This window comes from Mytilus galloprovincialis, chromosome 9, assembly GCF_965363235.1.
Source record: "Mytilus galloprovincialis chromosome 9, xbMytGall1.hap1.1, whole genome shotgun sequence".
NCBI lineage: Eukaryota > Metazoa > Mollusca > Bivalvia > Mytilida > Mytilidae > Mytilus > Mytilus galloprovincialis.
The window spans coordinates 23,421,851-23,449,363 of record NC_134846.1 but is presented as its reverse complement, the minus strand read 5'-3'; the positions used below and the strand labels follow the sequence as shown (position 1 = coordinate 23,449,363).

Genomic DNA, 27,513 nt, shown 5'->3' with positions numbered 1-27,513 from the left:
ATTACGATTCTTATATGCAAGTCGTATTTTAATAGATAAATGTATCAACTAGCTTTTCAGCATCATTTTATATACTGTTATGCATTTGGTCAACTTAAAACTATTGCCTGATCGGTTGTCATATCAGATGGGATTTTTCGAAAGTTTTCGAAATATTTTATAAAACTGAAAAATAATACAGAAAACATTGCGAATGCCTCTATTATGTTATTAATAAATGTATTTTTATTTAAATGAATAAATGTCTTCTATTCCTCGAATTTATATTTTAGGCATTAAGTTTAATGCCTGCACACATTTTTCAGGATTTTAAGCCTAATTCCTAGGATTTAAGACTAATAGCTAAAATCATTTAGGCAATAGATTTACTGCCTAGCCGTTAGCCTATTACCTAGGATTTAAGCTTAATGCCTAATTTCACTTATTGTCGCTAACATATACATATATTCAATTATTATCAAATAGATCAACTAAATTAAAACTCTTAAAAGTATTTGCGAATTAAATAATACGTTGAACAGATTTGCATAAATCTCAGAACAGGCAAAACTCAACATAGAATCTATATCAATTTTATAGTAAAGTTTAAGTGCGTGAAAATCCAACCTTTCAACAGTATCTGCAAACTACTGTATGTACGCCTGTAGTTGAAAACCCGTGGTAAGTTTTTCATTCTGTTATTTAGGTCATTAATTGGCTTTTAAATGGGCATTATCAGGAGCCTGTAATTCAGTGGTTGTCGTTTGTTTATGTGTTACATATTTGTTTTTCGTTCATTTTTTTACATAAATAAGGCCGTTAGTTTTCTCGTTTGAATTGTTTTACATTGTCTTATCGGTGCCTTTTATAGCTCACTATGCGGTATGGGCTTTGCTCATTGTTGAAGGCCGTACGGTGACCTATAGTTGTTAATGTCTGTGTCATTTTGGTCTTTTGTGGATAGTTGTCTCATTGGCAATCATACCACATCTTCTTTTTTATATTAGTCTGCAGATTTCAATCCTGCAATAAATATTCTAATTTGAAATCTGAGATCTTGTTCCGTTGAAAATACATTTTCCTTTTTTGTATACATCTTTTCGAGGAGTGAATTCAAAACTGCATTGAATTTTTTTAAAGTTCGAATTATTAAAAAATATATCATTTAACAAATGACCCCATATTGAGCACACCACATAGAAGGTACTCCTTGATAAGGGAGTTCGGATCAGCCATTCCCTATGGATGCAATGCCAAAATTGATGATGTAGATAATTTGTCTAGTCCCACGTATAGTATTATCGATATATTACAATTATTCAATACTTCTGCCCGACGCAATGGAAGACATAGTCACAGAAATTATACACCACCTGCTGTTCGCATCGGTTGTTCTAAAACCTCTAAGAATTCACCAAATCTAATCAAATTATACTCCATTCCGTTATCTTAACTGTATTTAGTATTTAAAGAGGCCTAAATAATTCAGTTGTCGATTCTATTTCGGTTTTGTATATATAAGCTGCAATAATCACGGACATTGCTAACCATAGATTTTTCCAACCCGTTTCCATTATTTCAAAAGCTGAGGAAAAACGGGGTTTTTTTGGTAAAGAAGAATTTGCAAAAAAAGGTTTATATGCAATCAATATTGGCAATATATTCTGCCTAAAATCTATACAAAAACTATATCTGATCAGATCACAGCTTTTCGATCATACATTTGGAAACGCATTCAGAAGCTTCGATGTACTATGAACACAAGGGTTCCTAACCAATTCAAGATTACGGAGGTTGTGGATGCTTTAATTTTTTGCATGACAGATATGTCGTTGTTCCAGCAGATAACGCCTTTAATAATATTGTCTCCATATGTGAAAACAATCACTTGGGATGTTTTACAAAAGAGCTATGAATAAACAGAAAACCGCTAATCCAACATATTCTCTAACAGCATTTCAAAAGGGTGACATTTTACAGAATCACAAATATGTCTGTCTTTTTTGGTAAAAAAAAAATGTATTAGTATCAAAGAAAACGCAGAAAATCAATCTACCGTCATTATACTAGATCCCAAAACTTCCCAAAAGTCACTATAAAGGACGATACATTTCTGGATCATCTAGATGTTCGACAAAACATCTTTCTAAAGTGTTGACTGCTATTCTTTCTATATAGTAAATCCAAAGACGGCCTACAAAAATATTGTGATGAGATTTATTGAACCGATGGTGTCAATCAGATGTGGATTCTAAATTATTCTAAATAAACTCATCATAGATACCAGGATTCAACTTTAATATTTACGCCAGACGCGCGATTCGTCTACAAAAGACTCATTAGTGACGCTCGAATTAAATTCTTAAAAATACCAAATAAAGTACGAAGCAGAAGAGCATTGAGGACCAAAATTCCCTGCAATTTTTGCCAAATACAGCTAAGGTAATCTATTTCTGAGGTAAAAAATGCCTTAGTATTTCAAAAATTCAAAGTTTTGCTAACAGTCAATTTATAATTATGAACATATCAATGATAACTCAAGTCAACACAGAAGTGCTGACTACTGGGCTAGTGATACCCTCGGGGAAATAAATCTCCACCAGCAGTGGCATCGACACGGTGGTTGCAAATAAACTCATCATATATACCAGGCTTCAAATTTAATAGTTACGCCAGACGCGCGTTTCGTCTACAAAAGACTCATCAGTGACGCTCAAATCAAAATATATTAAAAATGTCAAATAAAGTACGAAGATGAAGAGCATTGAGGACAATGATAACTCAAATCAAAACAGAAGTGCTAACTACTGGGCTGGTGATACCCTCGGGGAAATCAGCTAAAATTCAGCTAAATCTAAGATCAAAATCTCTACAATTTTCCAGCAACATTAAAAAAAAATATTTTTCTACGCTATACACATGTTACACTACTATTCCGTATGCTCAATTGTAAGATCAACTAAACTGTCTCATTAAACAGAGTTTTTTTTTCAATACAAATGGGAATCAAAGATATAAATGTCTTATTTTGAGTAATATAATAGTTCTTATTTTATGAAGAACAACACTGCTTCTATTAGAAAATACACCGAAGATGAAATTATACAAATGCTAGACTTTTTGTTCGACATTATATTTGTTGAGCTTGGGAATATTGATACTTCAACAGATCGTCGGTATTCCTATGTGTTCAAATTGTGCACCCTACTGGTTGATTTGTTTTTTTTTACTCATATGAAGCAAAATTTATTCAGTACCTTCTAAAAGACAAAAAGAAAAAGCGAAATTCTTTAATCTATCTTTCAGATATATTCATGATGTCCTATCACAAATGTATCACTAAATAACTTATATTTCAGTCATTATTCACTTCTCATATATGCCAGTGAATTTGAAATTAATGATACTACTGATACTAGAAGGACTGCTTTATATCTTGATTGTTAATTTCCTCAATATTGACTCAGGTAGACAACTTCACACTAAAATCTATGACAAACAGGACGATTTCAACTTCCCAATGCCTGTACCAAGTCAGGAATATGACAGTTGTTATCCATTCGTTTGATGTGTTTGAACTTTTGATTTTGCCATTTGATTGTGGACTTTCCTTTTGAATTTTCCTTGGAGTTCAGTAGTTTTGTGATTTTACTTTTTCCCATTTCCCAGTAGTAACATATCATCTGCCATATCGTATGTTGTTTATATATCTCAGTTGATACGTCATACTCATGCATGTTTACATTATATGGACTTTATACATAGGAATGTCCTCCTAACGCAGAAACTGCTCCAACAGACTTGTGATGAGGAAAGGTTAAAATCGATAGTCCGTAAATTTTTTGGACACCATCCCGAATTTGTTGATATATATGATTGTGTCTGTGTCTAAACTTACCAATGACATTTTTACTATAACTCTGATGAAAATTAAAATATCAAATAGCAAAATCGAAAGCTCAAACACAGTATTGAATGGATAACAACTGTCATATTCCTCAATTGGTACAGCCTACAGGTATTTTCTTGTGTAGTAAATGGTGAATTAAACTTGGTTTATGGGTAGCTTAACCTCTCACTTGTATGACAGTCATATAAAATTCAAATATATTGACAACGTTGTGTAAACAAAAAATTAAACATAATAGGTAAAATTGTCAAAATACGGGTATAGCAGTCAACATTATGTTTTAATCTTATAAATATAAATGGAAAACAAAAATAATGTACCTAATACTATCTTTATATTACAAACCTGGTAATTCAAAATATGTTAAAACCTATTATGGGTAAATTAATTTATTTAAAAGTAGGTGCCTTACTTCATTATTTTTGTTATGTTTCGAAGAATATCGTATCACAATAAAATCTGGATTAGTGTTTGGCAGATACATGTATATTAAGGTACAGATGGATGATATAACTAATATATAATAATAGACTACCAATACAGATAACAGCCATTCTATAAAATATGCCTACATTATTAAAATAATACATTACCCCACGACATATATAGATATATCAATCCTAAAACATCTTTGTCTAACATGATCCCTTGCTGTATCCACTGCATAGCTGATAAAGAAGTCCAAGAGAATAAAATATGTCAACGTATATATGTTTGTGTCTTGTTCTGGTGATTGACAGCGCTTGATTGATTGATCAGTCTTTATGGACTTCCCATTTATGAATTTGTCTAGGAATTGCAATTGGGTGTATATGCTTTATCTTTTGTTTCCAGACAATTTTGTATGGTTGTTTGGGTGTTAATGATGTAATTTATGACAGAAAATATTGTAAGCAGTATAGAAAGGTTTTAGGAGTTTCGATAATGACTTTAAGAATTCATCATTGATTTTTCTTGAAAAAAAATATTTTTCAAAAGGAATAATAAAGTAAGCTAATATTAAGGGGACACGAACACTTTGAATGTACTAGTCACGTCAATTTACAGCTCTATTAAAACATAATTTGAAGTCTGATTGATGTCAGTTGAAAAATGATTTCAAAACGATATGTGTTCATAAGAAAATGATTTATGAAACGGTTTCTAGATCCTTACATTTTCATACTTTGCACAAAATGAGATGTGGAGAAAATGTCAATTATGAATCGACCAATGGTTAATTAACCAAAATGCATATATATGTCAACTTATGATGAACCACCACAAGATCATGTTTATTTCTATATTTTGTAACATATAAAATGGCATCACAAATCATTCCTTATACTATGAATATGTCGAACAGTTTATCAATTATCAATATATATATCTTACTGCACATGATATAATCATTAACTGGCTAAAATATATCGTTCTTTCCAATGATATAACTAAACAACAGTGTTTGGTGCAATTGTTTTCTTTCGTTTTTGTTATGGCGTTGTCTTGCTTCTATCGAATTTTGAATGTCCTTTTGGTTTCTGCCACCTCTTTTTTGTACGAAGAAAACTCTGTAGAAGAGTTTCAAAATCATTGTTTTATAAAATTGTAGAGAATTTGACCCTTTTGTTTCAGAGGTGAGTCTGAGATTGTTTTGTATCCTTACTTTCATTCACTGATCATATAAATCCTCCAGATAGAATGAAACAAAGAGTGCCAACAGAATATTATCGAACAGCAACTACTGTTGCCTTCATTTATACACAAGATTTCATCGTGTTCAGTGGACACTTAGAAAGATCATATCATAAGGAACATGTATACTAAATTTCAAGTTGATTGGACTTCAACTTCATCAAAAACTTTAACCTGAAGCGGGACGAACGGACGAACGAACGAGCGACCAAAAGGACAAACGAACGGACGGACAAACGGACGCACAGAGCAGGAAAACATAATGCCCATAAATGGGCCATAAAAATAGGATAGAAGGACAGACGTAAAAGTTCTCAAAATCATTCGTGGCGTTCTACTGTTATCTTGACGACATAAACATGCACCTATATATAAATAATAGTGGAGGTGTTTTCATGAAATATAAAAACAGGTAAGAACGCTATATGTACGTTCTAGAATAAGGCAACGCATTATCTTTGGAATTCTTTATTTCTAATTAAATAACAAAAATTTCAACTATCAAGTTTGCAGACTGTAAATGCTTGGTTGTAAATGCAAGACGTTAAATGCTTCTTGTACTATAATAATAATACATACTAGTATATGATATTTCAATACAAGTAGCTGATTCAATTAATGCATTATGCAAATGACTGTTTTTTACAAAACAAACAACACATACAAAGGCACATATTGACAGAACTTAAAACAATGTGCTGGATATTTTCAAATCATGCATATTTTCGATACCTCTGCTGGTGAACTATTATAGTCCCCGAGGATATCATCATCTCAGTAGTCAGTATTTCGGAACTGACAAGATTTTTAACAAACCTTTCTAAATTTGTCCTTTTATGTTTCAAATCCCTCAGGCAAAGTTGAGCTGATGGATTTGGCTTTTTTTATGTATTTTTGTCATAGCTCTTCAACTGTTTCGGTTCTTAAACATCCTCGGCTTTTATATATTTGGCTTTGAGCGTTACTGCCGAGGAAAAATCTAGAAAAGCGCTTCGGTGGCATAAAATTATCAAACGTGTTGTTTTCAATTTTATTCTATCTCTATTTATACTGTATACATTACAACAAAATGTTCTTTTGCCTGTGTACATTATTCTATTTGACGGTAAGGTTATTTTTTCAAGGTTTCTATGTTCTATAGTTGACTCTCTGAAATTATTTTACATCTCACAGCGGTATACTACTGCCTTTATTCATTCACCCCTTATTTTATTGATTTTGTATTGACATTGTGTCATAGATCAAATTTGTTCGTTCAGTGTATGTTCACTTCTGTATTTATTTCTTTTGATTGAGTTAATTCATTTCAAATGATATTTTATAGTGTGTCTTTCTATGTTGTGATGGTACACTTTTGTTTTGGTAAAGGTGAAGGTTTGTACCGATTAAAACGTTTAAACCCGCTGCATTTGTTTGCATCTGTCCTAAATCAGGAATCTGGTGTTCAGTAGTTGTCGTTTGTTGATGTGGTTCATTAGTGTTTCTCGTTTCTCGTTTTTATGTAGATTAGACCATGTAGACCGTTGCCGTTTTTACCATTTGAATGGTTTTACACACCTCATAATTTTTTGGGCCTTTTATATCTTGCTGTTCCGTGTTGAAGATCGTACTTTGACCTATAATGACCTTTAATGGCACTCATATCACATCATTTTATATCTGTGAAATAACCGACTATCTTTATACAGAGTCTGAGATAATAACCATGGTAAGCAAAAAAGTTCAAAAAGATATAAAACCACAAACACCCCCTTAAAAAAGCATACTTTCCCAAAAATAAAACAGTCAACTGTTCTGAAAAGAGAGATAAAATAATCGTATCTACATGTACAAATGCAACACTTTTGGTATCTATAAAGATATGGGACAAGCATGATGGTGAGATCACGATACTTGCATCTAACGGTTCAACTTTCTCATCTTAATTCAACAGTAACCATCAACCAAGATAAATCATGCGCCTTGAAGCTAACTTTGTATACTTTCTTGTCACCTAAAATGTTTCGGATAGTTACTGTATACTCATATCTTATTATTTCCGAAATATCATATCCAGAAGTTATACCGTTCACATTCCAATCCACCCCGGGTAGTAAAAATCCGAAAAATCTTTGCTGTATTGTTTTCTTAATCCAGATCCTTCTTTTGCTGGCCATTTGAAATACGTAACTTCTCCTCCTGTAAGCCATCCTATCCACCAACTGAATGAACCGACTGTTGTTATGGTATGGTTACATAATGATAAAGTAGCTACGATTATCTCCCTTTTCGGACTATCTAAATATTCAACGTTTGTGTTATTTGGCATGTTAGCTTTAGTCCATGGAATATCTTGAGATGCTATAATAAATATTATATTCTTATATTTTGATTTATAGTATTGCACGGCTTTAGTTAAATATTCTGGTGTCGCTATATTATATCCAAATTTATGATTTACCATGTCTCCTCTGCGTACATGAACACCAACAAGAGTGATGTCCCTTGTTGATCCTATATTGAATCGTTTCACTGTTTGAACTATTTTACTTTTTGCTTCCTGAAGTATAAGGTCTCTAAATGTGAACTGTTTCCTAAGTTGACTTCTAAAATCATAAAAATATTTCCAAGACTGGAGATATTGTCCGAGTCTTATATTTTGAGAATTGTTAAAGTTCAGTATATTTTTATCATAAGCGCAGTTCTGTTTTTCTCCTCTGGAAATAAATGTCTTACAAATATCTATATTATTCCTGATATCAATGTCTTCCAGTTTGAAAACACGATTTAACTCCGAGTTGTTTGCAATAATAACCCGCATACCTTTAGACATTGCAACACCAAAGTGTGCCGCCAATTGGAACATCATGTTTCCAAATCCGCCCATGAAGTTCGGACATAAAAAATGTGTATTATTGTTAGAATTGTTTCTAACTGCACTAATAGCTGGATTTATAGTAGAAATTATCATTCCTTTCCTGGTTTGTTTCAGGGATGATCGTGTTGTTGGTTCATATTTTCCTTTAGTAGTAAAAGTAAATCTGGTTTGTTTCAGAAATATTTTTGCTGTTGATTCATTCCTATCTTTTTTAGATACAACTGGAATGTTTTTTCCTTTAAAAGAAAATGAAGTGTTTTTCGTCGAGTAATTACGTTTTGCTGTACTTTCATATTTCATCTGATTATCGAAGACTTCAAAAAATGGGAATGTGTTGACGTCTGTCTGGAATACGTAGAATATCAACACAAAGGCACAGGTTAAACACGGGATCACTATACCTGAAACACAATGAAAACAATTAGCGTCACACACACACACACATATATATATATATATATATATATATACATTATATATCATCATAGATAAATAAACAACTTCACCAAAAAACAAACGATATTTTACAATTATCAATCTACTGCAGAAAGGAACCTAGTTACTTGAAGGTTTATCTTTATAAATAATGAATATTTTTGAGAAAACTAATGCCGCAGTACTTAGTAACCCTTAGCAAACCTAACAACCGAATGAAACCTAACTATATATAAGGCAGAATCTTTAATTTAAATCGAAGAAAAACGGCAAGCGGAAAACATTAACAAATTCTAATATATCCTCTAAACTGGCATTCATTTATTCAGTAATCCTTTCTCAACGTAATCTTATATCTCACATATTCCAGTTTACTTTGATAGTGGATATCAGAAACAAGTATGTCCGCTTCGGATAAACTTTCACTGATAATTGAATTGTATTGATTCAAAATTATCCAGAACTTATTTTATTCTTTTTCCAATGCACTTCAAAAATAAGGGGGGAAATCTTAATATTTCCCTTGTTGGACCCCAGTCGTAATGTCTTATGTCAATTTACTATTACCTATTAAATGTGAGCTATTCATTAATCTTGACAAAATCTACATCAGTAAAATTCCTTTCTACTTCCCAAAAACAAATGTATGTCTTTTTCCCTGTAATTGTTTAGTTTTAACATATTTATTTATTTGGATTGGTAAACAAGTTATTACAACTTATATTAATCCCTCACCACTTTGCGGGTACGAGTGCTGCCTTGTAGTGGCATTAGCCTGCTCTTTTTCGAAATCTACAAGGGTTTCTTTAACGTGCAAGAGATATTGCTCCCTCTTAACACGGGTCAGTCAATTATCGTCCCCGTCCGACGGACTATAATCGTTTCTCAAGACCATGCATGAAAATGATGTCAAGGGAGAGCCGAAAATTAAGTCCCTGAAATGTTCACCCTGTTATTTTTTCATTCATATAGGAGGCGTGATACCTTGTCAATTAACATAAATGTTGTGCAGCACTTAGAACAGCTCTAATTGACAATCATATCCACATCCTTATTTAGATATAAAAACTTTACATGTATGTTCATTATAATTACGTTATCATTGGATTGGCTTACAGCATCCTCGCGTCATTCTAAAATCAACGAAATGCAACACTGATTCGTGATGACAGGAGCTTCCACAATAAAGTGTATGGGTGGCCGTTCATGTTAAAATAGCGATGGTTCCATCTAGATACATTTTCCATCTAGATACTTCGTATAACCATCTAGATGCTTTGCACAAGTATCTAGATGCTTCGCACAAGTATCTGATGCTTCGCACAAGTATATAGATAGTTCGTGTTAGTATCTAGATGCTTCGTTGAAGTATCTAGATGGTCGAAAACTCTAGATACTTCAAAGCAAATTGAAAAGTATTTGTATTCAGTTTTAGTCTATTTTCATCTAGATAGTCATAGTAACTAGTTGCTTATTTAAATTATCTAGATCCTTTTGCGAAGCATCTAGATACTTGTACAAAGCATCTAGATACTTGTACGAAGCATCTAGATACTATTGCGAAGCATCTAGATACTTGTACAAAGCAAATTGAAAAGTATTTGTATTCAGTTTTAGTCTATTTTCATCTAGATAGTCATAGTAACTAGTTGCTTATTTAAATCAGGGGCGTAGCTAGGTATTCAGTCAACTGTAGGCACCAATCGGCAGGGGGTCTGGGGGCCGCTTAAGGCCGCCACCAGGTCCAGGGCAGAGCCCTGGTAGGGGGTTCAAGGGGGGGGGGGGGCGAGGCAACCCGACGGAAAACGGTTTCCAGCGTTTTAGCTGCAAAATTCCATGTACAAAAATAATTTACTGGTTATTTAATCATGATAATTATAATATATATGATGAAAAGTTCGAAGAATTATGAAAAATGTACCATAACATCTGACTGGTGAATTAAATAAGCCAGTATAATCCGGAATATAAAAAAAAAATATTAACAATATGCATTGCCCAGTGTAGATCAGCCGGTATCCCTTTAATTAAGCAGAACACCCTGTTTGGTATTATCATATCTATTCTGTTCTTATTGATATACTAGTATACGTTTACCTAAATTAATAGTACATATTGACGATCCTTCATTAAAAAAATAGGCACGTTAACACTGATACTACTATATAATAGAACTATATCCTTTTGGCTAGACATCAACCATCAATTTTTTGAATCTTAAACCTTCACACTAGCCACACAAACACAAACATACATAGTCGATGCCTAACAAAATCAAGAAATTCGTATTTCTTTATATCCTCTACTGTAAAATCCCTACCTGCTTAGGAATTTTGAATAATTGTAGCCATTACACACAGTTTTAAGAGTACTAATCAAAGTACTGAAGTACTGAACATCGGATGACCGCAGGTTCTTGTGGATGGTCAAAAGCGCATGTCACAGAAACAGATCACATCTCTATACCTGAAACTTGGGTTAATTTACAGAGATATTTTTTTCTGATAGAAGTTCGTGCTTGGATGATGAATAAATGACAGAAAATTCAACCTCACCGTAATAACTATTATATTGTAGTGCAAGAAATCAGTATACCTTGGACTATTATACTTATATAATAATAGTCGTAGAGAATACACTGGTTTGTTGTTATATATATTATTAATATTACGATTGCATGTATATATAATTTTCATCTATTTATATATGATAATTCTATTCTACTATTATTATAGTGCAGTGCAAGTGCATGGTGGACACTCTTCTGTAAAAAAATCAAAACCTTAAAGGCTGTAAAAGCAATTGCTGCCATGTTAATGTTTTGGGGACTTTTATTTTTCATCTACATATATAAGAATTAAACCTGACAGGACATGGTTGTCTAGTGAAAAGCAAGAAGGTTTTGACTTTATATCAATAAAAGACTTAAGCAGGAAATCATTTTTAATATGTTTTATATTTCACAAGGAGACAACAAGTTTACCAGGCTAAAGTTGGGGTAATTATGGATTATCCCCTGGTAGTGTTTGTAACTGGGCAATAATTACTTTTATTTATTTAATTTTAACAATTTTCATAAGTAATTTAAATTAACCATTCAGTTAAAACATTTCACCTTTCGAGACGCTAATGTTGAAAAATGGGACAGAAATAAAATAACTTACAAGACATAAACATGTAAAAAATAAATATATATTTCAGCTTACTAAAAATATTTTCATAGTGTTACTTTGACATCATTTCTTAAAACTAAGTCCCACAAATAATTGTTCATTTGATATGTGTCATCCTCATGCGATACGAGAAGTTTTCATGTCGCTAAATAGTCTTCTTGTCGCTTAATTTATTTTTCTTGTCCGTTCTTGACGCTTCTTGTCGCTAAAATTCTTCTTGTCGTTATTAGTGAGACCGCTATTTTTAGATTACAGGTGGTCATTTACACTACACGTATAACCTGTGTAGTGATTTTTATTTTACGATAGATTTATGAATGAACGATAATTTTATGAATGAACAAGAGCACCTGACCTCTTTCTGAAACACCAATTAAACATATAAAATCGTATTTATTAAGATATAATTCAGTCAAATTTTCACCACTAAATCAACAACTGAAATGATTCCATATTTTGTCGAAACATCGTACAACCGGAGAACAGAAATCGCAGGTATGAAAATGCACTTTTTTCACTGGTGTTGACAACCCAAAACTAATTTGACTATAATTTATGAATGACGGAAATTTAAGCGATAACAATACATCGGAGTGACCTCAAGGTCATCCTCTGTAAAAATTACTGGAAGCCAGTTGATTGATTGTTTTTTTTTTTAAATCCAGTGACGTGTCAAATATTTATCCAAGTTCAGGACCGTTGAAATATTTTTTACAATAAATACAACTTGGAGCTAGGTCCTGAAATAGGTGTCGTCCAGAACGAAGGTATCGAAATTTAAAAATGACATGCATTGGAAAATGAGGGATTGTTGGATAGGAGCAGAAATTTTGCCTTTCAGTAGACCAACTACGAACTCCTCAAAGAGTTGCATTCTCCCTACAACTAAACATCGGATGTAATGTCCCCATTCTGACCAGACGTGACTGCGTATTTATACATCCTGCACAGCCAAACAGACGACCAACATTGGCAAGTCGGATGAAGACAAAGTGGAAAGCTAGTTGAAAACTAACAACTAATTAAGTGTCTAAGTTGAGGTTCATTCAAGATTTGTTGAAAGAAGTGAAATGATCTGAACCAAAGTTCTAGTTTATAGCTTCTATATAAGGTAAAATTATAAAAACATTCAATTCTATCCAATATTCCATTCACTAAGGACGAGAGACTAGTCTACACATGACATTCGATAATTACAGAGATTTGACAACTTCACCGGCTTTCATCTAGAGATCACGTTGTTTATTATTTTTTTTAATAAAAAAAATATTTGTGAACAAATTATGTGTAGGCACGTGCCTAAAGTGCCTAACGGCAGCTACGCCCCTGTTAATTATCTAGATCCTTTTGCGAAGCATCTAGATACTTGTACAAAGCATCTAGATACTTGTACGAAGCATCTAGATACTATTGCGAAGCATCTAGATACTTGTGCGAAGCATCCAGAATACTATTGCGAAGCATCTAGATACTATTGCGAAGCATCTAGATACTTTTGCGAAGCATCTAGATACTTGTACAAAGCATCTAGATACTTGTACAAAGCATCTAGATACTTTTGCGAAGCATCTAGATACTTGTGAGAAGCATCTAGATACTTTTGCGAAGCATCTAGATACGTGTACAAAGCATCTAGATACTTGTACAAAGCATCTAGATACTCTTACAAAGCATCTAGATACTTGTACGAAGCATCTAGATACTTGTACGAAGCATCTAGATACTATTGCGAAGCATCTAGATACTTGTACGAAGCATCTAGATACTTGTACGAAGCATCTAGATACTATTGCGAAGCATCTAGATACTTGTACAAAGCATCTAGATACTTGTACAAAGCATCTAGATACTTTTGCGAAGCATCTAGATACTTGTACAAAGCATCTAGATACTTGTACAAAGCATCTAGATACTTTTGCGAAGCATCTAGATACTTGTATAAAGCATCTAGATACTTGTACAAAGCATCTAGATACTTTTATGAAGCATCTAGATACTATTGCGAAGCATCTAGATACTTGTGAGAAGCATCTAGATACTTAGTACTAATTAAAAGTAACTAGATGCTTTCAAGAAGTATCTAGATGGTTGTTGAAAATATCTTAATGGAAAAGGGTATCTAGATGTATCTTACAACTTACAACTCTTTCAGAAGGGATTAATGCGGTGAGGTCGTTGATACAAATCAGAATTGAGAAACTGAATGGGTCTATCAATGCCCATGCTACGTCAATCTTCAAAGACCTAAATGTTGCAAAACACTTATCCTACCTATATGAAAAATATGTTGTTATCCCCGCAGATAAAGCCCTAAACAACATCGTTCGTTTTTGTGTGTTAAACTCATTACATTAACTGCTTGGTAAACGAATTAGGTATTGACAATTCACTGCAAACTCAACATATACCCTCACGACACTAACCAAAGAGGAAATCCTGGATAATCATAGGTCTGTTCTATGTTCCTTTGAAAGTTCAACCAAAGATGAAGAACTGGATCTTCCATCACTGTATTGGATACCTAAACTACATAAGTGTCCATACAAACAGAGGTATATTGCTGGGTCTTTCAAGTGCTCCACGAAACCTCTTTCTAAACTATTTACATCTATTTTATCAGCAATTAAAGACGGGCTTCATAGTTATTGTGAAACTGCCTATTCTAGAGGTGGCGTGAATCAGATGTGAATACTTAAAAATTCCGAAGATCTTTTAGAGTACATACAAGCCAACTTTCTTTCATCTTGCAATAGTATTAAATCATTTGACTTTTCTACACTTTACACAAGTATTCCTAATTCCAAACTCAAAGACAAATTGAAAGTGTTGGTATTGCGTTGTTTCATGAAAAAGAATGGCCAACGTAGATACAAGCATCTTGTCTTAAGGCGGGATAAATCCTACTTTGTAAAGGATCACTCTGATTGAAACAAATAATTCTCTGAAACTGACATTATCAAGTTGTTTAATGTTTTGATTGACAACAAAAAAAGTCATATTTGTTACGTTCGGGGGACTTTTTTTTCAACAGACTGTCGGCATTCTAATGGGAACCAATTGTGTCCCTCTTCTTGCCGACTTGTTTCTTTATTATTATGAGGCTGACTTCATACAGGAACTTCTTAGGAAGAAAGATAAGAGGTTAGCAATATCCTTTAACTCTACTTTCCGCTATATAGATGACGTTCTTTCACTAAATAATTCAAAATTTGGTGACCATGTTGAACGCATTTATCCCATCGAACTAGAGATAAAGGATACTATAGATACAGTTCAGTCGGCCTCATATCTTGACTTACATCTAGAAATTGACAATGAGGGTCGGTTGAAAACAAAAATTTACGACAAAAGAGATGATTTCAGCTTTCCAATTGTGAACTTTCCATTTCTAAGTAGCAACATTCCAACAGCACCTGCATACGGTATATATATCTCCCAATTGATACGATATTCCCGTGCTTGCATTTCCTATCATGATTTTCTTGATAGAGGGTTGCTGTTCACAAGGAAGCTTTTAAACCAAGAGTTCCAAATTGTAAAGTTGAAATCATCTCTTCGTAAATTTTAAGGACGCCATCACGAGTTGGTTGACCGTTATGGAATAACAGTTTCACAAATGATATCGGATAAGTTCCTTACGTCGTAACTACAATCCCCTTCCCTTTCATGAATGTGACCTACACGACGGGTGCAACATCTGGAGCAGGATCTGCTTACCCTTCCGGAGCACCTGCGATCAACCCTAGTTTTGGTGGGGTTCGTGTTGCTTATTCTTTAGTTTTCTGTGTTGTATCATGTGTTCTATTGTTTGTCTGTTTGTCCTTTTCATTTTTAGCCATGGCGTTGTCAGTTTATTTTCGATTTATGAGTTTGACTGTCCTACTAGTATCTTTCGTCCCTCTTTTACAACCATCTAGATAATTATAAGAAGCATCTAGATGCTTGTTAAAAGAATCTAGATGCTTTCAACAGATATCTAGATGGAAAAACCATCTAGATGAAACCATCGCTATTTTGACATGAACGGCCACTCATTAAAGTGGAGAGGTAGATAAAAGAAAAACTTGATAGAGATCGTGTTTTCATGATCCTAGAAAAAAATGTGATTGAAATGCTTCTTTTATTAATTTCATAGGGTTGCAAAAGCGTTGACCGTGCGCACATTTTTAGAATTACACACCAATAAAACAAAAAGGAGCATTCAATTCTTGAGTAAATTGGTAATACCCGATACGTTCACAATACAGCATATAGCTGATAAAACTTCAGAGTTCCGGCATATAAATTTAGGATACCTTAAAAATTAAAACTGAGAAAAGCACCCTATTGTGATAAAACTTCAAGAGAACTTCGTTTTTTCTAAGCATCTAATCTGACAGTGATTTATTGCAAATCCCTTACGCTTTTGTACTACAATAAAAAAAAATCATTTACGACGTCGGCATTATCCCCCAGAAAACAAATGCGTAACAAAAACACTGGACACTTAGATTATCACATAACTTTAAACATTTACGTTCAACATATTTCTTTTCTTTCGAACAAAAAAGTGCAGCACCTGCACATTCTGGAAATATAAATAAATATATACTAAGAGCAGAGCAATGGAAACAATTAGCGACTATGTCGTGTACTCTTTTCAGAAAATAGCGCTAAAACGTATTTTTAGATTGGTACATGATAGCTGCATGGACATTAACAAAAATCAGGTGTTCAGTCTGGACCATCGTATCATTCGTATTTTGCAGATTATTTTAAACCTCTGGTTATACACATTTGGAATACCAAGTTATTTTGAAAATAAAAAGATTGCAATTACATATTTTTCTTATCGATTCTTCCATTTCGAATATTAATTTAGTCCTTCCAAATGACTACTTCTTACACATAATGAAGATCATTCCAAACTTATCTACCATGACCGTTTTTGAAATTTTTGTGATGAATTTCGTGTGATGTCCTAGTCCGAATCCGAAAAATTCTATTATACGAAAACGCAGGAAAATATGTTGAATTTGTATAAGTTTTAGGCAGACTTGGGGTAATTGTAATTGTAATCGTTAATCAGTTGTAATTGATTACAATTTATCAAGTAATCACTGTAATCATTAATCAACCAAAAAATCTGATTACATGTAATTTAATTTAATCAATTACTTTTCAAAATACCCTGTAATCCTGATTACTTTTTGATTACATTCTGATTACAATGAAAAAAATCTTAATAAATATTTAACATGTTACGATTGTTTGGTTTACTTTATGAAGCATGTTAATTGATTTGTATACTTCAGTAAAAAATAAACTGTTACAGTATTAAAAAGATATCATTAGCCTAAGAAGAAACATAATACAATTATTAAAAAGATATTGTACATATATTCACAATTTAAAGATGTACATGTACATGGTTTATTAAATTGATGAAGCTTGAAGTTATCATTTTAAATATATATACAACAAAATCCTCTTGTAAAAGTGCTATAGTTGTATTAAACGTTAATTCATTCACATCATTTAAAATGTGTTTTTTTATTCATTGTAATCAGATGCAATCAGGATTACTTTGCCAATGTAATCATTAATTTAATCAGACACTTTCAGAAAAGATGTAATCATTAATTTAATTTCATCGTACAAATGACAAAGTAATTGTAATTTAATCAATTACATTGAAAGTAATCGGACCCATCTCTGGTTTTAGGTCAAAAACTCTATTTATGCTTATTTAATGTTACAAGTTTAATCGTATTTTTTCCGTTTTCTATATGTTCGTTTCATACTTTATAGATTAAATTTTAATTTACCTTACTAGTGATGGGGATTTTAATGGGGGGGGGGGGGGGGGGCAAGGGGTTTAACTGTTATGCTGTTATGGGGCAATTTAATTCTTTGTTATCTGTTATTTTGAAAATATATTTGCTGTTAGCTGTTATTGTCTTATTCTTTGTTAGCTGTTATTGGGCTTTTAGTTTTTTTGTTATCTGTTATTGTGATTATGTATTTGCTGTTAACTGTTATTGAAAATTGGAATGTTAGCATTTTTTTTTGACAGTCAATATTCGGTATAAATTGAAGATCATTGGCCATTGGGGTCTACCACTACTAATATGTTTGTCCCGTATTCAGAGAAGGATTCCATTAACATATACCCATCACAGAAGTGAGGTCCAGGACAATTCAAGTATATCTTATGATTATCCTTTGTAATAAATTCAATTTTTTTTTATGAATGTGTATTTAGAATTATCTTAATTTTTTGTATGAGAATAATGTTCCGTGTTTTCCGTACGAACATATTAAATTAAAACAATTCTTAATATTATAAAAAGGAAAACATATGGCCAGGAATATCTGACAAGGATCTCAATTAAGGACTATGTCCTAACAACCACTTAACCTTTTATATAATATGGTACATAGACTCAGGTCTGTAATTCTTTTCAAAGCAGAACCAAATGCATTGTACAATGAAAGTTCCAACCATGTACTTGGGTTCGAAGCTGCACATAACTCATTACAAAAAAAGATTTATTTCGTTTCAAGCCATTGTTTCCCTACTAAATTATGTATTCTACTTACTAGTACACTTGGTACAATCAAAAACCTCAGGTGATAAAAAATTGTTCAAATAAGGCCTTTGAAAATAGTGGAATAAATTGCTTTTAGAGTGTCAAAATTCGTTCGAAGTACTTGATAAATTGCATGCTTATAATTGGTGCTTTTGATTTTTCTACCCCTTTGCCTCATAGTTTTATTAAGAAAAATTCACACACCTCATTAAATGGTCATTTAGAAAAAGTCAGAATATTCAAACTCTTTTAGGTCACTTTTTTTTATTAGCAACAAAGGGAGCTTCAGTCAATATATATAAACAATACACCAACGTTTCATGAGAACTGCTGAAATTTTTTTGTGTTAATGTCTGAAAACTGGAAAATCACCCCTTTTTAATTAATAAAACCCGTTAACTCGGAAACGTAAAATCTAAAATTTATAAAAATTGAAAGTTACCTCATGTTAATAGATATAAACAATTCACCAAAATTCCTTGCTTTGTGAAAGCATTTTTGAGATATTATCAGAAAACTGAGAAAAAAACCCACCAATTTTATTGAATAAAAACCCATTACCCAGAAACTTAAAATCTATTTATAAAAAAAAGGGAGCTCACGTCAATAAATATAAACAATTTCCCAAAGTTTAATGCAAATGGTTAAAGAGTTTTTGAGTTAATGTCCGACATGTTGACAACAGACGGACAACAGTATACCATAATACGTTCCGTAAACGAGCGTATAAAAAATATTATAATATATTGAGTAGTAATTTAAACACATTCTAGATACATAAATTAATACTAAAAACATAGTCATAAAAAATGGAATGCATTACAAAGGATTATATCCGTAATAAGAATACTGATTTGTCAAAGACCGAATTATTTTAATATTTAATTTACTGTTATCTGTTTTTGTTCATTTTAATTCCTTGTTATCTGTTATGAGCCAAATCAATTTGCTGTTTTGCTGTTATTGGGACCCCCCTTACCCCCCCCCTTTAATGGTATGCATTCATCATTTTATCATAAAAAAAAATTTATTCAAAAAATATTTGATTAAAGGTTGTATAAAACTATTTAAAAAGCGCACTTTACAGTTGTCGTCAACTTTGTGCACGCCGTCAAATTGTAGACGAGAACGAATTGAATACAATGATATACCCCAAAAATAGAAAGTGCACTGATCAGGGACGGGAATATATATAATATAAGTCTTAGTGATAGTGATCGTATAAGTGATGTCAGACAGGCAAGCTTTTTGTCAACTTCTAGCTTTTTGTCTAACTAGGACAAATCCTGACACTCTGCTAATAAGATAAGAGTATTATTTACTCCAATTACATTGTACATATGAGACTAAGATATGTATATATGAGAGTAGCATTGCTCGTGTAGTTATGGTTCTTAATTAACGTGTTTTCTGCAATATACATTAATCGTTTTAAGGCCGAGTCATGATTCCAGTTCAAACGTCATCTAAACGTTTTAATCCAATACTGCATAGGCGGATTCAGGGGGGGGGGGGGGGGGGGGGGGGGCTTGGGAAAAATTGTAAATTGGTTGATTATATAAGGAATCACTGAAGCATGACTGGAGCAAGGCCAACCCCCCCCCCCCCCCCCCTTTTATGAAAAGTTCTGGATCCGCCACTGTACTGTTACTCAAGTAAAATCGTGCTACTCAATCAGAATCAAATGTACATGTCAAATCCATGAGAATGGTCTCCTTCTTTATAATTTACATCCTCCCGGGGATATTAAGTTTACTACATGAGGGATTAAAAGCTATTTATATTAATGTATCACTATACAATTCTTTTACTGATTATAATATGCTAATATAGAAAAAGTTAAACACCGTACAAAATCTTAATGATCGAACGGACTTTGGAAAATGATTTTAATCATCTATAATTGCTAAATGTAACACATTGTTAAAATTAATAAAATCTACGGAAGCGTAATAGCGCCACACATTTTTTTTCTTCCTATCTTTGCGTTATAACGCAAACATTTGTTTTATCTTATTTCTTATTTAAGATTGAAAGGAAACAGCAGATATTAATGGAGGAGGCTGAATATATTAAAATTTATCACCTTTGTAGTCATTGCAAAGTAAATTAAAATGCTTTAATAATTAGAACATATCATTGACTAATAATGAGCAGGATAATATAAGAAAATGTGGTATGCGTGCCAATAAGAAAACTCTCCATCTAAGTCACTATTCGTAAGAGTAAACCATCATAGGCCAAAGAACGGCCTACAACACAGAGCATTGGCTCACACCGAACAGAAAACTATAAAGGCCCCACCAAAACGATATACATGTTACTACTAGTATATATATTACAAAGAAAATTTAGTAAATTGATGTTATACCCCAAAAAAAATCAACCCTGCTAATATAGCTATAACCGAAAATAAATATACTTCCAAAGTAAGCTCTCGTTTGAGAACAGTGTAGAAATGGTTAGATTCAAACAAGCTACCCTTTGGCAATAAATGTATAGAGTGAAGATGTTTTATTAATAAAATTATATTCTCTCCATTCAAATTGCTACCAAAGCATCTTTAAAATACTTCATCACTATATTGAAATGAAAATTCAATGACTTTCTATCAAAGAATCTTTATCATATTCTGAGATTTCTTGCATCAAAATTTAAAAAAAATGTTTCCTTATTAATAATTCATTTTAAAACAGAAAGATCATTTTACCTATTTGACTTGGAAGTTTCACAATTGTATGACATTATTTTTGATCTTTCAATTTAAATATGCCTATATACTATACTATTTTCTTGTTAATTTGTATACTTTTCTAATGCACACAGCAGTCTTAATTTATGTATAATTGCACTTCAAGTATTCCATTATTCCTATGCATATTTATCATAATGAGTTGGCCTTGTTTGTGTGTTTCTTTTTATATCTACTAGCAAATCACAACCGACATGAATGACAGACGGACATATTTACAAAACTTAATGAATAATTGAAATAAAGATATTTGCGTTATAACTCAAAGGTTTTCGTTATTTCGCAAAGTTTTGCGTTGTAACGCAAAGGTTTGCGTTATTTCGCAAAAGTTTGTGTTATATCGCAAAGGTTAGCGTAAAAAATTGGGTGGCGCTAATACGCTTCCGTAAAAATCGGCTAACAAAATGACACTTATAATGACTGTGGCCGAAACGTTATTATAACATTAACGGTACTTATACTTCCGCATTAGATTCGCATTACAACAAATAAGGCCTCTTTATTGATGTTAGAGGCCAAAATATGTTGCATTGGGTCATTTATACAGTTAAACGATTGAAATATCATACATTTTTAGTCAATTTAATACCGTTATAAAAAAACCGATATCCTCAACAAAGTTGTGGTCTTTGCAATAGACCTATTTACCTTAGAGTAATTACTAGTTGTCAAGGAACAATAATTATTCTTTCATACAAGTTAAATGACAAAAGTTAAAATACAACTTGATTTAATAACATAGCATGTGTCGTATGATAAACTAGAGCTCTCGAAAAGTAGTGTTCCGCAGGTTTTGACCACCATTTTTTTTTACAAAGGACCAACTCAGTTTTTGGTATATTGCAATAGATTTACTTCTAAGACCAACAGGGAAACACAGATTTACGAGAACTCTGCTGACACTTTGTCATTGGACAGACTTAGTTACACTTTGTCGTAGGACAGACTTAAGCTTCACTTTGTCGGTAGAGAGACTTAAGCTTCACTTTGTCGGAGGACAGACTTAAGCTTCACTTTGTTGGAGGACAGACTTAAGCTACACTTTGTCGTTGGACAGACTTAAGCTTCACTTTGACGGAGGACAGACTTAGTTACACTTTGTCGTAGGACAGACTTAAGCTTCACTTTGTCGTAGGACAGACTTAAGCTACACTTTATCGTTGGACAGGCTTAAGCTTCACTTTGTCGTAGGACAGACTTAAGCTTCACTTTGTCGGAGGACAGACTTAGTTACATTTTGTCGTAGGACAGACTTAAGCTTCACTTTGTCGTAGGACAGACTTAAGCTACACTTTGTCGTTGGACAGGCTTAAGCTTCACTTTGTCGTAGGACAGACTTAATCTTCACTTTGTCGTAGGACAGACTTAAGCTACACTTTGTCGGAGGACAGACTTAGTTACACTTTGTCGTAGGACAGACTTGAGCTTTACTTTGTCGGTGGAGAGACTTAAGCTTCACTTTGTCGGAGGACATACTTAAGTTACACTTTTTCAGAGGACATACTCAAGCTACACTTTGTCGGAGGACAGACTTGTGTTGCACTATGTCGTGGTACAGACTAAAGATTCATTTAGTCATGGGACAGTCTTAAGTTGCGTTTTTTCGTGGAACAGAATTAAGTTGCACTTTGTTTCTCTTTGTTGTGGCACATTGTCGTGACACACACTTTTGTGGCACATTGTCGAGGCACAGATTTAAGTTGCACTTTGTCATAGCACAAACTCGTGCTGCATGCACTTTGTTATAGCTAGCACAGACTTAAAGTTGAACTTTTTCATTGCACAGATGCACTGATTTAAGTTGCACTTTGTCGTATCGCAGACTTAAGATGCAATTTGTGGTAAGAAAGGCTCATCAACAATTTGTACTTGGACAGCGTCATGAAACGATGGAGCTCAAGACTAACATATATTTGATAGCATAGAAATGGTTACCCAAATTTTTGGTATTTCAAATAGGCATAATGTTAATATTTTAACTCTCTATCTCCTTTATTTTTATTTCATTGTTTGGTTGCTGTCTCGTTCAACCTTACTACATATCTCCACTATCGAGATGTGTATAATATGTAAGAGATTTCAAGTTATTTAACGTCACCTACCAGAAGTCTTGATTTTGTACTCTTTAACATTGAATATAAAAATTGTTCAACTTATACCAGGAACATAAATATACCCAGCTTATACTAAAGGGCACTATTTATCGATGGTGTTCTAAGACGAGGATATTTTAAAGGAATATCTAAAAATATATCTCAGTCATATATTCACAAAAAATTCAAACAATCATGAAACTATCATAAAGAGTAGAGGTGATAAATAATTAATTACTATTTACAATCAATGCGTTGTTTAAACTGAAGTTTTTATGGTTGGGTGTTATTAATGTAATATAATATTTGAAGTCTTTTGTTGTAGTTTAATACAATTGAGAAAATCTAGTTTAAACAGATTTTGAGGCTAATGTTTGCACGTCGTACACATGCATGTTTATGCAGCATAATCAATTCTTCCATATGCTCCCTTTGTGTTCAATACTAACAGCTGTTTATTACATGTGCTTAAGCCAAAATTTGATTGACCAGTTGACTGTTTGTTTCTTAGGCACATTTTTATTGAAATACACGATAATAGACTGGGGATATACTTCACGAAAAAATATGTTTGAAAATTTAAAAAATGTGGTATGATTGTTAAAATGAGACAACTCTCCATTAGAGAAAAAAATGACACAGAAATTGATAACAACTATAGGTTTCCTCCAATGAAGAGTTTAATAATACTTACAGGGGAGCTGTCATTTGATATTTAGGGGACGGAGTGTGGCTAGGATACAATTGAAAAAAGGAAGAACAGGAGATTTTTAGTTTTAAAAAAAGCAAGATGAGCAACTTGGAAATGATGATGATATATGTTAAAAAATTAGGATAAACTAATAAAAAAAGACATGTGAAACATAGTGAAAAATAAAAAGGCAAGACAGATATTACAATTAAATCCTAGCTCCTAGCCCCCCTCTTTTTTCCCCATAAAAATCAAATGTATCGATACAATTGTAAAAGAAAAATATTTCTAACGATCCTGACACCATCTTAAACATGTATTTTGATGTCTTAACTTTACGATTAATTCAAGGAATTATCTTAACTTAAGATACTTTTAAATACATCACTAAGGACTTATAAAATTATGTCCTAAGATACTTTCGAAAACCAGTTCTCCGATATCTGTTAATTTGGCTGTTTGGTCGGGTTGTTGTCTTTCTCAATTTTATCGTCCGAGTTCTCCCCACATGTTTATTCTGATAACATTACGCTTAAAATAATTTTGAAAGCTTTTCGAAAAAAAAGAGGAAGAAATATACATGTGAATCCCGATATGGGCGATATTACTTACATTTTCTTCTCTCCATTATAGTCCAACAATATATCTTGATCCATTTTACGCTTATGTCATCCAAATTTCATATTACGTCAATTTACCTAAAAAATGTCAAAAATGTTTTAGACTGTAGTTCATTAAAATATAATTCAGTGTGATTACCCATACTAACAATGACCGCGTAAATATTATGACATCCTATTATTTATGTGTATATATAGTGTATTGTTGTTAGAGGAGTGTAAACTTACGTACTCTTATTTCAGTCATCAGATATATATGGGTGTACCTATGAAAATCAACCATGTCAACAGGATATCTATTTCATTTTCGATCATATTTCAAGATATGTATTTTTTAGTCAATCGAACTATGAAGGTGTTATTATGAATTTTCAATATTATACTTAATGATCAAACCACTGCACCGTATGTGTTCTTTAGAAATTGATTTCTTTGGAGTTCGAATAAATTTTAAATATCTTAGTTTTTTTCATAAGGGTTATATGCAAGGTATTTATATATAATTCAAACAATTGTGATTTATTTACTTTGTCTGTTTATCTTGAGAATTAAATTGTTATTATTGCCGGAAAGGTAGATTTCTAGTTTTATTTGTTTTAAATATTTGAATAATAAGCTGTATATTTAATACCATCTAAAGTCAACTAAACGATAATGATCAGATACGGGCGGCTGCACCCTTTTCAATTTACATTTAAAATATGAGTTCTTTAAAAGGATCATGAAGCCATGTATAATAACACGTACATCTCATTATTTTATATACACAAAAGCAAGAGACACAAAATATCTAAAACACATGTGAATATTTTGGTATTTAAATTTAACTATGATACATAAAACAATTATAAACAGTACATCTATGGTAGAACAAATTCATACTAGGCTTATTATGTTATAGTATAGAAGGTTGCGTTAAGGACCATGCATGGGTGGCATTCGTGTACCATGCGAATATTCTCTTATATCCTATTTATGTTGAGCCATATCTTCAAGTTTTTTTAACTTTTGATTCCATTTGAAACTGTCTGACAAAGTATTTTAGATAAAGAGAAAGCGCGATTTACTGATATACATATGTATATAATGTTTTGTTCTTTTATTGTTTTTCATGATGTATTGTAAACTGAATTTGTTGATTTATACATGCATTCAATCCCATTGGAGTATAACTGTGCATTATTTGATAAACAATTATTGATACAACTATTATTTTACTATATACATATAAAAATAACTTACCACATATTGTTACGTGTATCTAAACGGGAAATTGAATACACCATATTTCCTTCACAATGTTAATTTCATTTTGTATGCCTATAAATCGAGACGGTGTAAAATTATTTCACAATACACCCATCAACTTTTAAAGGATATTAGACCATACCTGTTTAAAACATTTTGATTTACACCCTTTAAATGGACAACTTTATATGGTTGACTAATTTTTTTTAACGATTTTACAATATAAAATCATTTGTTTACTTCTGAGGTTTATTTAGCACATACTTACAACTTTTCGACTAATCAAATTGCTTAATTTAGCCTGCTAATTTCCATAGTACATTGCGTACTTACTTTTCCGTGTACTGAGCTCGAGGTACTAAGTAACTTCGCATGAATGACCACAAGGTTAAAATGTTATTAAAATGCTGTGTTCAAAATCAAATGAAATAGTTTGTTTATACGTTTCACAATGATTTTTAAATATCCTGCTTTTAAATATTTGGATCGAAAATTAGTTTTGATTGGCAAGTTTCTTTCTTTTTTGCAAAGAGTAAAATGTAACGTATTAGAAGATGAAAAACATTTTTATTAGATTGTACACTTTATAAAATTTTATGTCGGTATTGTTGGGAAAAATTAGTTTTAGTTTTGACTGTGTTCGAGTTGGTAATTCATATGATTTTTTTGCCATATATATGTACACGTACGTTATTTCATGTACAACATATATATATATCTCGATGTGCCCCGATGTTGTCTAAATGTTTGTATTATTTAGTATGATTGTTTGGGTAAATCATGCCAGTAAATATTTGATTTCTTTTCTTGATATATATAACACCATGGCTTTGTTTTGTCGTGATCGTCAATTAGCAAAGAATTCAGTTGCTAGGGGCCGTCTTCAAATTGATGGGAGGTAAGTTGAAGGTATTGCTGTGGCTTTTGAGTTTGAAAGCGCTGCTCCGTTGCTTTTTGTGTGTTTTGCTGTGTGTAAACGTTTCTATGTGTGATAAATATTAGTCGACATCCCATATTCTTTCTTTTATATTACAGATTTATTTTTTCAATAAAAGATTGTTTTTGATGCTGTTAAGCTTGCCTTGAATTGGAATGAGTTGATGGAGAGTAAGTGTTGGTGGTTGTTTTCTCACTGCTTTTTTTCAATTATATAGCGAGACCTATACATTTGGTTTTAGAGAACTACCTTAAAAATAAATATTTAAACTTTACATATATGAAAATTATAAAGTGTGGTAAGCAAAATAGCGTGTGTACATGTACCATGATCTACAATGCGGTTAGGCGAAATGTATCTCTATTTGATCTATAATTATAAAATTATTTCTTGAAAAGGACGGCATATACATTAAATAAAACCAGAGTGCACACGCTGGAGAGTCTCGCCTTTTTGACTAACCATTAATATTATGTTCAACTTGATATCCTAAATATGGAGCTTTACTACAACTATAACATCAATTAAACATGATCCAAGAAACTGAGGTAAAGTCAGATAAATCAAACTGG

General features: G+C 32.4%; 1 protein-coding gene across 4 annotated transcripts in view; it reads right to left on the bottom strand.

The window, feature by feature from the left end:
* Positions 1 to 26,230, bottom strand: part of LOC143044653 (galactoside alpha-(1,2)-fucosyltransferase 1-like) — a 37,057-nt gene extending 10,827 nt beyond the window's left edge. Inside the window, exons 1-3 of one of the 4 annotated variants that reach the window (XM_076216715.1) lie at positions 25,999 to 26,230; positions 24,749 to 24,834; positions 4,483 to 4,557 (exon numbers count right to left, since the gene is read on the bottom strand). In XM_076216715.1, the coding sequence (XP_076072830.1) occupies positions 4,483 to 4,557; positions 24,749 to 24,764 (91 nt within the window). In that variant the 5' untranslated portion in view covers positions 24,765 to 24,834; positions 25,999 to 26,230. Of the gene's footprint in view, positions 1 to 4,482; positions 4,558 to 6,015; positions 8,822 to 24,748; positions 24,920 to 25,998 lie in introns of those variants that run through there. The other 3 variants (XM_076216714.1, XM_076216712.1, XM_076216713.1) reach the window with 3 other exon arrangements.
* Positions 26,231 to 27,513: the final 1,283 nt, after the last annotated feature.